We start from the raw sequence: 14,937 nt of genomic DNA on the forward strand, positions 1-14,937 counted from the left end.
CCGGTCGATATTGAGTCAATATTAGAAAATGAGCTGAGATGTGTGTCCTCCGATGTTGTGAAGCAAGCACATAACTATGTTCACTTACTGCAGCCCGTTGCAGGTAGATAAGGCCACGCGGGAGCCTTCGTTCCCTCTCACCTGGCCGTGGTAGTAACAGTGTTCCCCGCCCTGAGGGAGAAAGATGCAGCACTAATGGAGCACCACAGCAGACACCGGGCAAAGCCAAAGCAGCTTTGCTGTCAACAGAACACGCACCCGTGCATACACGTACAGTTCATACCGACATTGCATGTTAATTTTTGCTGAAGAATCACAAGTGTGAATCCTCTGAAGATGTAGCAGCTTGGCTCACAGATGCTGATGTATCTTATTTGCCGTGTATTTCTGCATGAGGTCTCTGCTTGTTAACAGGGATCGTGAATACATTGCAAAGTAGGTCTTGGTGCTATCTGTGACTCAGCTGTCAGACAGGGTGAGTGGAGGACTCTCTCTCTCTCTCGCTCTCTTTCTCACTTCACCCATCTCAGCTGCACTGACACTGCAGAGTGCTTTCCTCCTCTCATCACGTGAGCAAGGCTTCAGCAGGAGGCTGCAGGGGGAGCGAAAGCCTGCTGATTCAGCGAGAGTACACCCAGCCTATGCAGCCACTCTGCCTGAATCAGCAGCAGCAAACGGCCCTTATTCTGTAACCTGTTTCACGTCCTCTCCTGTCTTGTGTATACACAGGAGGTTTATATAGGTAGCATATAGGAGTATGCACCATCCGGCCACTTGCACAATCCAATACAAGAGCTGTCACAAAACTGCTCTCATAATAATCAACTTTGATAGGGACAACAATAACTATATATTTATGATAAAGGTAGTTAATATGTAACCTATCATATGTGCGGCAGAACGTGTTGCCTGTTTTGTGTTGAACCCATCCCTAGTTTGCGGAGCTGTACAACTGCACTGCATCATGCGCAGATGAGTTGGTTTTTCAGCTACATGGGAGGGATACAAACTATGATGCAGTGTTAACTACAACAACAATAACCAACACATTGGTAAATTAACACACTCTTGGAGAGTATATCGCCATCCATCTCCACAGATCTAGTCATCCATCATCCTTCAATCCATCCAGGACAATATCCATGTGGTTTGTAAACCTTTCAATTACCTTTGAGATGACAGGTTTACTCCCCTCGTAGTGGATCTCGACATAATCTGAAGACAGCAGGTCACTGAGAAAAGATAGAGAGATTGGCTTCAGTTAGGGAAGAAGGAAGCAATGGTGCACATACTGTACAGACATCTTGGTGCCACTACTACTTCTTCAATCACTACCAGTGTTGTTAAAACTCAAGGTTAGAACTGCTTTAAATTCTCAGGACCAATAGTTGAGGATTTTTCTTACACCACATTGGAGAGGCACATTTTTGAAAAATGTTTTATAATTTCTGCCTGTCTGCAAGGCCGTGAATGTGTATAGGCTGAGTTTTTAGTGATTAGTTGAGCAACCACAAATATTGTTAAACAAATACCTATCTAACATTTATCCATCCATCCATTTTCTTCCGCTTATCCGAGGCGGGGTCGTGGGGGCAACAGCCTAAGCAGAGAAGCCCAGACTTCCCTCTCCCCAGCCACTTGGTCCAGCTCCTCCCGGGGGATCCCGAGGCGCTCCCAGGCCAGCCGGGAGACATAGTCTTCCCAACGTGTCCTGGGCCTTCCCCGTGTCCTCCTACCGGTCAGAGGTGCCCTAAACGCCTCACCAGGGAGGCGTCCGGGTGGCATACTGACCAGACGCCCAAACCACCTCATCTGGCTCCTCTCCATGTGGAGGAGCAGCGGCTTTACTTTGAGCTCCTCCCGGATGAGAAAGCTTCTCACTCTATCACTAAGGGAGAGCCCCGCCACCCGACGGAGGAAACTAATTTTGGTCGCTTGTACCCGTGATCTTGTCCTTTTGGTCATAACCCAAAGCTCATGACCATAGGTGAGGATGGGAACACAGATCGACCGGTAAATTGAGAGCTTTGCCTTCCGGCTCAGCTCCTTCTTTACCACAACGGATCGATACGGTGTCTGCATTACTGAAAACGCTGCACCGATCCGCCTGTCGATCTCACGATCCACTCTTCTCTCACTCGTAAACAAGACTCTGAGGTACTTGAACTCCTCCACCTCTCTAACAGTTTCAAGCAAAACTGAATAACATTGTCTTGTTTTCGGATATAATTTGTTTTAGACTTAGACTTCCTTTTATTGTCATTCAAATTTGAACTTTGCAGTACAGATAAGAATGAAATTTCGTTGCATTAGCTCATGGTAGTGCAGGATAACAGAGCAATAAGGTGCAGATATAAATAAATAGATTTAAGGTCTATTGAGTGTCAACAAACTGAACAACCAACCAAAAGGAGACAAAGGGCCTGATTTACTAAAGGTTTGCATGTACTAAAACATGTGCAAACTTGATAGCACGCGCAAAGCTGATCTACGAAACTTACAAAGAATAAGGCGTGCAATCCATTTTGCGTCTCTGTCTTCAATAATATGCAGATTATACGGTATGCTTATTTGCAGAACGCCCACATTACAGGGAGAAGATGCAAATGTATTATACAGTACGCGCAATGTGATTTATCAACACTCATCAACATTTTGCCAGCACTATTTTGCGTTTTATTTCGCAAGTCTGAAAAATAAGTGCAAACTGACAAAGACACCCGCAGTACTGTAAGATCTGTGCTCGCACTATGCTGGAAAAATAGACGATGGACAGAATATCCTCTGCCATACGTGTGTGTGTCGACATATTTGCTTGGTCTGTCAGAAATAAAAAAATATTGGGCATGTTGTCTATTCAGCAACATTCTTTTATAATGATGGGTGATTCTAGGGGCTGATTAAAACAATCAATTGATGTGTTTTGATGTCTGTTGGCATTTTTTTAATGGTGTTTGTTTTTTTATTTAGTATATACTGTATAAATTAATAACATATATGAAAAAAACATCCCATTAGCGCATCTGCAGCACACAAAAAAAAGTGGGTTTCATTGTGGATGTACCGTACTGCTTCAAAAATGCCCCAGAAAAGTGGTACACATCTGCTGCAGGTAGGAGCATGATAAGATGAATGTGCAGTAAATGATCCAGAGTCTCCATAGTGAAAACTGCATAGTACACGTAAAAACCTAATTTAAATAATGCGTTCTGCACCAGTTATGACTAGTAGATCGCACACAACACGCCCAATAATAGTACCTGATACCTGGAACTATTATTGGCACGCATCAGATCACTAGTTGGGAACCACATGCACACTTAAGATGACAACAAGAGAACTTCAAATGAGTAAAACAGAGGATTGTGAGGCCTCATCTTCACCTTGAACAAATGTATAGTTGTCTGTGTCAGCGCCCATCATCCTCTTGTACATTCAATCTGTACAGTTTCTGCCATGACACTTTTTCCCTTTTCAGTAGCCTCACTAATGAAAGATATCCCCCTCTCCCTGGGAATGATGCGGCGTTCCGGCGGATTCTGTCCGTGACACACACACCAGCGGCGTGACATTTGTGAGTGATGCTTAGGAGCATGCAAGCAGGAAGTGCATTATTACGAGAGGATGCTCAAGGCGTGAGAGCGGCTCCTAAGTGAGGTGCTATTTTTAGCCTGACACACGAGGCAGAAAGAGTGGAGAGTGGGGCCACGCCAAGGAGTAATGGTGTCTGTGCATGGGTTGGTGGGCAGCATTGAAGTGTACAGAGGATTGGCCACTGGAATGTGAGCACCTTGAAGTGTGCAGTTGTTGAAGTAAGGAGTGTATGAGGATGTCCTGTCCTGGGGCGTGCACATGTGTGCCACGATGCAACGGCAGAGAAGGACGGTCTAACACAGCAGGAGGTTCTAATGTCTGGAACTACATCAAATAAAACTCCTGTAGTGACACATAGCACTTTTAGGCCTGGTGATTTGATCATACCTCCAACACATGCAAATAATCCACTTTGAAGATAGATAAAAGGCCATTGCTATTTCAAACAACATGTCCCATTCTTCATCTGAAAACACAACACACTGTGTATATAAACCAACACTCCATTGCCAAAACACCTGCATAATCTATTGAAATTTAGACACTGTAGATCACGGGTGTCCAAAGGATGCGGTCATTTTGATATTCAAAATGTTGTTAAAAAGGCTAAAACCAATCTAATATACTAATACAGTATATATGGTATATCTAAAGAAATATCCTGTAAATAAGCTTTGTGTTAAAATCAACATTACATTTTTTTTCTCCTTACATTATGCCTTTTGGTCTTTTTTTTAAGCCTGTTTTTGCAGTCGTTTTTTTGCAATTGTATCCCTAAAAATTGAAAATCAAACCATAAAAGCATGACATAGATATCTATAAATCAGTGTTGCCTTTTTCAAAAATTTTAGATTTTATTGACGTATGTTGCCTTAGGTACGTCAGCGGATATCTCCATCTATGGTAGAGGTTTACCCTAATTACTTTACCCAAGTCTACCATTGTCAGTTGTAGTCCAAAGTTGCAGTCACTAAGTTACTTCTTATTCTCTACCCACTTGTTGTGGGGCAGACTGGCTCATACATGCAAATGCATGCTAAAATCCTCCGATGTTGCTATTTCTAATAAAAAGTAGCGTATAGTTCTAACTTATATCCATCAGTAGACTCGATATGGAAGTGCGAAAAAAACCTACAATATGGCTGACAGGGTGAAAACAGTCAGAAAGCGAATTAAAGACAGAATCTATGCAAACGTTTGACTAAAGCACCACCATTACATGTTATGTAGACCACAAGGAAGTGTTTTAAACACAACCGATTATGCAAAATCAACTTTTCTTACTTACTTTTGTGTATTTGGGAACGGCATTAGTCCCAAAAATTTGAAATCAAACCATGGAGGCATTGCGGAGATATTTAAAAAAAAAAAAACAATCTGGCCTTCCTTCACACTTGCTCCAAACGAGTTGTTTGGAAATTTCCCCATTAGTGACATTTTTCCCAATTGTGATGTCAGCGGATATCTCCATGTATGGTAGAATTTTACACACAGTTCTTTGCGCGAATCCGGCATTGTAGTCCAAACAGTAGTCAATAAGTTCCTTCTTTTTCACTATCCTCTTGTTGTGGGGTAGACTGACTCATACATGCACATGCATACGCTGTTTCCATTTCTAATACAAAGTAGCATATAGTTGTAACTTACATCTGTCAGTAGACTCGCTATGGAAGCGCTAAAAACTATAACATGGCTGACAGGGAGAAGACGCAGTCGAGGTGGAGCCACGTAAATAAAACCACCCACAAAGCGATGCATCCCAAAGAGATCAGGTTGTTTTAGCTAATAATCATGCTGCAAGATCTAGCATGTTGCATTCAATGTTTATTCTCATTATTTTTCCATTATTATTCCATTAATTCCCATGGAAAGTTTCCAACTTTGAATATTCCCGGAATTTTGCAACCCTAAGCACAACCAAACTATATTGTCTGAAACAAGTGTAAAGGAACTATATCCGACCACTCAGTATTCGATGTAATTTAATGGTGCGTTGTCTGCGTTCACACTTCAGTCCTCACTCAGCATTCAGAGTCCACTTGCAAGCGGACCGACCTGCCTTTGCAAAGCTCAAGGCACAAGCCCAAAGCCCAAACTCTCGATAGTTCTAAACTTGCCATTAAACTTCAAAATGTCAATGCCCCTAAGGTCATTCAACCCCATTCATCCATCCATTTTCTACCGCTTGTCCCTCTCTCGGTTGCGAGGGTGGCTGGAACCTATCCCAGCGGCATTCGGGTGGAAGGCACGGTACACCCTGGACAAGTCGCCACCTCATCGCAGGTCTCATTCAACTCTAAATATGAAAAAAATGCCTCTAAACTGCATGACACTTTGAAGTTAAAAGTGCCATCCTACATGAAGGTAGGTAAATTGTTAGATCAGGGTTTGTTTGTTTTTTTACATGGGTGGGCCTCTAATTAAACATAACTGAGGTTGGGGGCTCCCTTATTCCCTGGAAGAAAAATATTTTCTGGAGCATATTCTCTCAAGTTTTTTGCTCATCCAATCTAATCTCTCAGCGACTGAACTAAAACTCAATTAATTTGACCTTTCACATAACGGAAGCTAGCTTCTGAAGTCAAAATCAGACCATGTCCACGCAGACAACTATATTTTCAAAAATGCACGTATCTCCCTCTCTGGTGTTAAGCAAATCTCCATCCACAAAGCTCGAGTTTATTAAAATATTTGTCTCACAAAAAAAACATACTCACAAGCTGTCATAGTCGTAGTCATTTTGACCAATAGAAAGCTTGAAAAAAGCAGCCACAACCTACCTGGCCGCACAGTATATGTTGATATAATAGATCTACAATGACGTGTGCATTATATTCAAACACAGAGCTTGTGAAACAGTATTTTTTTTCTTCGCCCACGCGTGCATGAGTGTCTACAGCTGCACAAAATTAAACCATCACTCAATAACTCAATAGCTTTATGGTTGGGTGTTAATGTTTAAAAACACATTCACTGTACAAACATACATATACACATACTGTACATATACATTCACTGTACAAACATACATATACACATACTGTACATATACATTCACAGTACAAACATACATATACACATACTGTACATATACATTCACTGTACAAACATACATATATTCATACTGTACATATACATTCACTGTAGAAACATACATTTACACATACTGTACATATACAAGTACATATACTGTACATACATACACTCATGCACATAATCACGTTTCATCAAACATAAATTAACGTTGTTACTCTGTGGTAAACTGGATAACACATGGCACACTGACAAAGCTTAATCTATTGTTACTATAACAATCTACAAGGTTAATATAGGTTGCTTCTCTTTCTTCCCCTCCATTTTTCTGCTTTGTTTTGTATCTCTAGTTATCATTACGTATATGAATTGTTGCATTTGAACAACTGTATTGTTGATAATAGAGGTAAATTATTGTTATTATTCATTATCAATAGCGCTTTTTCTATTGCTATTTGTATTGCTCCATTTGTAGTGTAATAATGCCCATTGTCTTTTCTGTATTATTATTTATTTCGCCAACTGCTTCTTTGCTATCACTTTTACCATCATATTTGTACATATCCTATTTGCTGATGTTGCTCTATTGTTGTTGTTGTTATGTTTGCTGTTGTTGTTGTTGTCTCTGTCTTATCACCCTCTTGTCCCCACAATTTCCCCCTCGGTCTTCCTTTTTTTCTCTTTCTATCCCCTCCTGCTCCGGCCCGGCTGCACCAAATAAAAATATAAATACATTTAATAAAGTCAAATACAAATAAGGCAACAAGATAAGTATCTCACACTTCTCTTTTGTAAAGTAAATTTGAACAGCCGATATGGGCATCTACATCAACTATATGATTTGCCTGAGAAGCTAGACAGGGCAAAAAAAATTAATAAATGTTTAAAAACACGAGATGATGTCCGACATTTCTAATGGCACCAACAAACTGACGACTCAAATTTTCCCGTCCACACACAAAAGCTGAAGCCACAGTTTTTGGCAAAACTGCCCTGAGTTTTTCAAAAGCTGTTTTTAAAAGATACGTATGATGATTTTTGTCTCTTTTTTTTTACATTAAAATATTGTTACAATGTTGGATAGTCAGGCTAAACAATAGTAAGGTTTATGCATCTGGGTGTGAGCTTGCATGCAGTTTTTAATCAAATGTCATTTATGTGCTCAAAACTTGGTGCTTTCCAGTCAGGGTGTATTTTGGAGTGTATTTGCCAGCGAGCACACTAGTCGGAGGCTCCTCACTCATCTTTGCACTGGCGTATGCATTGACCTGATCACTGACCGTACAACAACCCGCGTCGCACGCAATTCAAGTAACCATCCGAGGTAGCGGGGGTGTACAGGTATATTGTAGCCCGGAAGAGTTAGGGCTGCAAAGGATTCTGGGTATTTGTTCTGTTGTGTTTATGTTGTGTTAAGGTGGAGATGTTCTCCCGAAATGTGTTTGTCATTCTTGTTTGGTGTGGGTTCACAGTGTGGCGCATATTTGTAACAGTGTTAAAGTTGTTTATACGGCCACCCTCAGTGTGACCTGTATGGCTGTTGATCAAGTATGTCTTGCCGACACTTACGTGTGTCTGTAGAAGCCGCATACAACATGTGACTGGGCCGGCACGCTGTTTGTATGGTGAAAAAGCGGACGCGTCGACAGGTTGTAGAGGACGCCAAGGTCAGTGCCATCATGGCACGCCCTCGATATAGTTGTCTGGGAGAAATTCAGGAGAATGGTTGCCCCGGGAGATTTTCGGAAGGGGCACTGAAATTCGGGAGTCTCCCGGAAAAAGCGGGAGGGTCGGCGAGTATGGTTTAGCAGGTGAGCATAATGCAGCGGACTCTCCCCAAATTATAATAAACACCTCCCAGTCAACTACTAGTAACATCACTATGAGCCCGTTGACCTTCGAGAAATATAAGCGGCAGCTCAGCTCGCTCGCAGTCCTTGAGGTGAAGGCTAATTAGCTTTTAGCGTAACGTTAGCTCGTTTTGCGGTGTGTGCGTGCGTGCGTGTGTGTGTTACGGACAGCAAAGCCCTGTCTGTCTGAGAGAAAGACAAGCATTATTGACCTACAGTTAACAACTAAGTTATTTCACTTTACCTTTTTCTGGGTTGAAGCAGCAAAAAAAGACATTATGTTAAATGAAGAGTTTCTGTCTCTGATAGTTTATATAATAATGTAACTGCATCATAAAACCTACATGAACTCCATGGTGTTCAGGGATGAATAGTCTCTCCTATTGCAATTGTACTATTTTTTCAGATAGAGTTACATTAATCATTAGTAATGTAGGAGCCTAGTTTTGAATGGCAGGGTCCCTGCTATCACATGTTGATAAAAATATAACATTTACATAATAAAAATCAACTACAGGCTTCCCAAATGCTGTAATAAATTAAGCATCCGCCTGTCCCGGGCGACGCCCCATTCCCCCTAGAGAGACACCAGAACAAAAATTCTGGGGGAAACACCGAGCACGCACACCAAATTCTGATGCTTTTGGAGAGGGTGGGGTGTGAAGGTTTTCTGGGAACGCCTTCACACACCAACCGTTTGCAGACACTAAAAAAATGGCTTATAAATTTCACTCAGGAAACATTTTACAGCAAAGCATATCCAGTACATATTATCAAGACCACAAAGAAGTGTATTACATGTAAATTGGAATCATCATTGTTAAGGATGAAAACATATGTTTGCGTGTGGACAAGAGGCCAAAAAATGTGTGTTTTAAAATAAGGGCATTTGTTTGGCCTTGGAAAAAAAATGTTTTCGTCTTCTATCATGTTCCAGTTGAGGTTAACCTCACACTTTGAAAACCTCTGAGTTAGACAATTCATAATGTATTATGCCATCATTAATGAAACAGGAAATAGTGTGTTATACAAAACCAAAAACAGGTGAAGTCGGCACGTTGTGTAATTCGTAAATAAAAACAGAATACAATGATTTGCAAATCATTTTCAACTTGTATTCAATTGAATAGACTGCAAAGACAAGATATTTAATGTTTGAAATGAGAAACTAAATTTATTTTTGCAAAAAATCATTAATTTAGAATTTAATGGCAGCAACACATTGCAAAAAAGTTGTCACAGGGGCATTTTTACCACTGTGTTACATGACCTTTCCTTTTAACAACACTCAGTAAATGTTTGGGAACTGAGGAGACCAATTTTTGAAGCTTTTCAGGTGGAATTCTTTCCCATTCTTGCTTGATGTACAGCTTAATTTGTGCAACAGTCCGGGGTCTCCGTTGAGGTATTTTATGCTTCATATTGCGCCACACATTTTCAATGGCAGACAGGTCTGGACTACAGGCAGGCCAGTCTAGTACCTGCACTCTTTTACTATGAAGCCACGCTGTTGTAACACGTGGCTTGGCATTGTCTTGCTGAAATAAGCAGGGGCGTCCATGATAACATTGCTTGGATGGCAACATATGTTGCTCCAAAACCTGTATGTACATTTCAGCATTAATGGTGCCTTCACATAAGTGTAAGTTATCCATCCTTTGGGCACGAATACACCCCCATACCATCACAGAGGATGGCTTTTGAACTGGATGGTTCTTTTCCTCTTTGTTCCGGAGGACACGACGTCCAGTCTCCAAAACAATTTGAAATGAGGACTCGTCAGACCACAGAACACTTTTCCACTTTGCATCAGTCCATCTTAGATGAGCTCGGGCCCACCGAAGCAGGCGGAGTTTATGGGTGTTGTTGATAAATGGCGTTCGCTTTGCACAGTAGAGTTTTAACTTGCACTTAAAGATGTAGTGACAAACTGTAGTTACTGACAGTGGTTTTCTGAAGTGTTCCTGAGCCCACGTGGTGATATCCTTTACACACTGATGTCACTTGTTGATGCAGTACTGCCTGAGGGATCGAAGGTCACAGGCATTGATTGGTTTTTAGCCTTACTGCTTACGTGCAGTGATTTTTTCAGATTCTCTGAACCTTTTGATGATATTATGGAGCGTAGATGGTGAAATCCCTAAATTCCTTGCAATATCTGGTTGAGAAATGTTGTTCTTAAACAATTTGCTCACGCATTTGTTCACAAAGTGGTGACCCTCGCCCCATCCTTGTTTGTGAATGACTGAGCATTTCATGGAAGCTGCTTTTATACCCAATCATGGCACCCACCTGTTCCAAATTAGCCTGTTCACCTGTGGGATGTTCCAAATACTGTAAGTGTTTGATGAGCATTCCTCAACTTTCTCAGTCTTTTTTGCCACTTGTGCCAGCTTTTTTGAAACATGTTGCAGGCATCAAATTCCAAATGAGCTACTATTTGCTAAAAAAACAACAACAGGTTTCTCAGTTTGAACATTAAGTTCAAAGGTTGAAAAGGATTTGCAAATCACTGTATTCTGTTTTTATTTACCATTTACACAACGTGCCAACTTCACTGGTTTTGGGTTTTGTAGTTAACAAACTGACTGTTAAATTGTAAACTGTATGTTAGCAAGTGCTATTGTAGCCAATCAATATCTTTATTGTTGCGATTGTAGTTTACCGTTTTTTAGTGCCGCACTGTAATAAAAGATTTTAATATTTTGCCACTCGTATAAAGTTAAATTACTACGGTATGTTATTGTGGGAGCAATCATTCAGGGAACAGACTAGATAAATGCTTTCAGTAGAAACTCTCAGGTGAATTTAGGAGGTGAGCAGATAAAATGGCATTCAGGCACGCTGCAGATCTGTCTATATATAGATCAGGACTGTCGCAAGGATAACACTAAGCAAATTTCAAACTCCTCTTCTCTCCCACGCACAAAAAGCAGAAGTTAGCATGTGTTTCTCAAAGATAACCTACACACAAATAGCAGAGGGATGAAGGACAAGTTATTCTTCTTCTTCTGTTCTTTCTTTTTATTGATGGAGCCGTGTCCCATCTGTGCTCTCTCTGTAACAATCCTCTGGTTTTCAACCTCGGAACCCAAAGGAAGGACCTTTCCAAACCTCCCGATAATCTCTCTGATAATAAGTGTGCTGTCCTTGTCATATCTTGTTTTTTTTACACGTTTGTCCCAGTGAAGTGTACTTTCCCCGTCTGAATGCACAAGATCAACATTGTCAATGATGTCGACAACATGTCAACTGCTGTGTTAAGACACAAAAATGTCAAACCTTGTTGCAGAACCAAACAGATCTCACCCAAACCTAAATCACCCGTTTCCACCCCCTGAGACGTCTTGAAGGCAAGATTTCTATGCGTATTAGCTTAACTTTCCGAGTAATCTAGCAAACACAGGTGAAAACATTCTCTCCTGACCAAAAGTAAATACATTCTCCCCGTGATGAACAACAATGCAACATTTCTGCAATCTCCATTATTGGCACAGCTGCTGAAAAAGCAAGCGTTTCCCTGCCTCAAGGAATGACAATTATTTTGCGGTGTTGGAATAAAACACCACTTTCTTGATCATTGGATGGTTTACAAATGGTGGCCTTGATGTTTGACACAACTCAGCCATGAAGTCAGTATAAAATTACCATAGCTTATGACAGAATAGCTTTAAATCACATTAAGAGACAATTAGCATTTTAAAATCCTTGTACACATGCACATTATCCCTCGCATATGTAGACTGGCTACTCAGTGAAGGAACTAAATCAATATCATTGAGTGTCCACGGCCCTGTGTCTCCAAACGGGACAGTGATCTGCAGAATGTCCGTCTCCATGCTCATTTTGAATTAACCTAATTAAAGCTCATTAAAGACCCGATCTTTCCAAAATAAGCTTGTACAGCAGTTTTTTTTCCTTTCTTGGAGCCTGCCAACTGTAAAAGAAACATTCTAGAGTTTGGCAGGTACCTCTGTAAAAGTCATTATCTTTGACAAATGCTGTTCTATTCATCAAAATAAATCTGCTTGGCACCTGTTCTTCCAACCTGACACTGCTAAGTATATTTATTTGTTTGTGAGTATGATTATGACAAAAATACTAAGCCTAAGGGTTGGACATTGGTTGGGAATAGGCGCATTTTAAGGTGGACTTATAATTTTAATCTACTTTTAAAACACTTTCTTGTGGTATAGATAATATGTATCGGATATGCTATGATGTAAATTTGGCACTTTTATAACCCGTTTTTTGAGTCCCCGTAAGATGTTAAATTCTGGAGGCGTTCACAGATTGCAAATGAAACCACACCACACTCTGTCTTTTTTTGAAAATGTGTACTGTTTAAATATATATCTTGAAGTCGTCACTGCTATTTTTTCCCAGACATGGCCAGAAATAAACGTCATAAATATTATATGGATTCACCCCATCACACCATTAGGTACACCTGGACCTCGCCTATTGATTCACTTTGCATACAAACAGCTGCTTTTAGCAGCATTTATGTCACTGCATGTTGCATGTCGGTGTTATGCCAAGATTAAATGGGAAATATTACTTTATCCTCATTTGTTGTGTTTTCTCGTAGCCTGAGGCAGAGGAGAAGGAGCTCCTACCCCTTTGGCTGAAAGCTTGACATTTTGTTTACTAAGATCCAAATAACACACGGTAAACAGCGTGTGCAAGCTATAAAATTGTGTGTTGCGTGTGATCTACTAACATTGCACGTAGAATTAAAAAGTGATGCAGACCGCCCTATATTAATTAGGTTTCTGTGGGTACTACTGGCATTATGTGCCCTCCACATTCATGTCATTTTGCCCTCCAACCTGTTTGTGATGTTGTTGAACTAACAGCACACATCTATAACTTGTAACACTTTTTCTGCAAAATAGAATTGCAATCTGTAGAAAACAGAAACTATTTTTAGCGCGTCAGGGAGACGGTGAATCAGCACAACTGCAATACATTCATGCATCTAGAATGATCCAAACGCAAGAAAATGATTACTAAAATACTCATTTTCAAATAATGCATATATATCATAATAATATATTTAAGAAATTAACAGCATTAAAAAGAAATGTCAGCAGACACCAACACTTATCAATTTAATTTGTTTCCAATAGCCCCCCTTAAGTCATCCAGCAGCTATAAAATTCTAAAATGATATTGCTGTATAGACGATATGTCTAATATTTTTTATTGATCAAAGTCCAAAATGTTGACAGACACACATGGATTATCTGTCAATCGAGTGTATTTGCAGCATTAGCACTTATTTTCTTACAGTTGTGTGCGTAATAGCGCCCTAAGAACGAACAGTGAACATTTTTGATAAATCACATTTCAGATGCTGAATGATTATATTTGCATCTCCTCCTCCCAGTATTGTGGGCAATCTAATGATCAGCATGTATTCTGCATATTCATGAAGACAGACACACTATATGGATTTCACTCCTCACTCTGCTCACTTAAGAGACGCAATCCTCTGCTCATGAGTTTAGTAGATCAGCTTTGCGTCTGATATTCAGTTTGTAACTGTCAGGCCCTTAATTTCCAAATAAATCTTTCCATCTTGCAGGGACGTCACAACGTAGCCAGACTCATAAGCCCAAAAAGAGAGGCATCCAAAACTGCGTGCAAGCTTGCGCCAAAATGCATGAACCTTTTGATTTGACACTTTGAAATTGTTTAACACAAACATCCAACTTTGTTACAGCATTCATAGGTCAGAAAAGACAACATTCATCACTGGACCCCTTTAAATTTGAGCAGATCTTGGTTGAAGGTAATTTTTGTGGAAATGCCTTATGTTTATTTTTTTCAACATCGTACAGCTAGCAACATGAGCTTAGGTTACAATTGGAAAACTTAGTAGCACAAGTAACTCGGCGTTAAGAACTCTAAAATGCTGTGGATGTTTTTACTGTTTCCTATATTACATCGTGCTCCTCTGCCACAATGTGGGCAGAAATACAAAAGTGGTGCATCCTCTAACCATCCTTGCATTTCTGTCAACACAACCTCAGCAACAGCTGCTGTTATGAGACACGCTCTCACCAAAGGACAAACCACAGTCTGAAAATTTGTTATGACTAACAACCGCAGTGGTGAGGATTTACTCAGGCTTTTACTGGTCGTGGAGCATTTGTTTGTCTGTCAGTCAGCAGGGTTGTGCAAACACAACTTGGACACTAATTAAGAGTGTCTTGTTTTATGACATTGGTGGAGGTGCGCACTTGGAGTTAAATAACAATGACGGAGAGGTGCACTTACTTGTTCAGTGTTAGATCCAGAACAAATCGGGCGCCAAAGGCTTCCAGCTGGAAGCTAACCTGAGCAAGGTGAATTGCCTGTCGGGTGAGAAAAACTATTATTCACTGTTTTGATGGCTGTTGTTAAAAGTGATAGCTCAAAATTTAAATGACAAAATGTGAAGCAGTAATGCACT

At 40.5% G+C, this 14,937-nt stretch overlaps 1 protein-coding gene across 5 annotated transcripts in view; it reads right to left on the minus strand.

Moving 5' to 3' along the window:
- The window catches only part of adam23b (ADAM metallopeptidase domain 23b), a 117,735-nt gene that overhangs the window by 52,740 nt on the left and 50,058 nt on the right, over positions 1-14,937 (minus strand). For all 5 annotated transcript variants that reach the window (XM_061971566.1, XM_061971567.1, XM_061971568.1 and 2 more), the window contains 3 exons: positions 14,763-14,839; positions 1,169-1,232; positions 89-171 (listed from right to left, as the gene is read on the minus strand). In XM_061971566.1, coding sequence (XP_061827550.1) covers positions 89-171; positions 1,169-1,232; positions 14,763-14,839 — 224 coding nt within the window. The remainder of the gene's footprint in view (positions 1-88; positions 172-1,168; positions 1,233-14,762; positions 14,840-14,937) is intronic.

This window comes from Nerophis lumbriciformis, linkage group LG13, assembly GCF_033978685.3.
Source record: "Nerophis lumbriciformis linkage group LG13, RoL_Nlum_v2.1, whole genome shotgun sequence".
NCBI classification, from domain to species: domain Eukaryota; kingdom Metazoa; phylum Chordata; class Actinopteri; order Syngnathiformes; family Syngnathidae; genus Nerophis; species Nerophis lumbriciformis.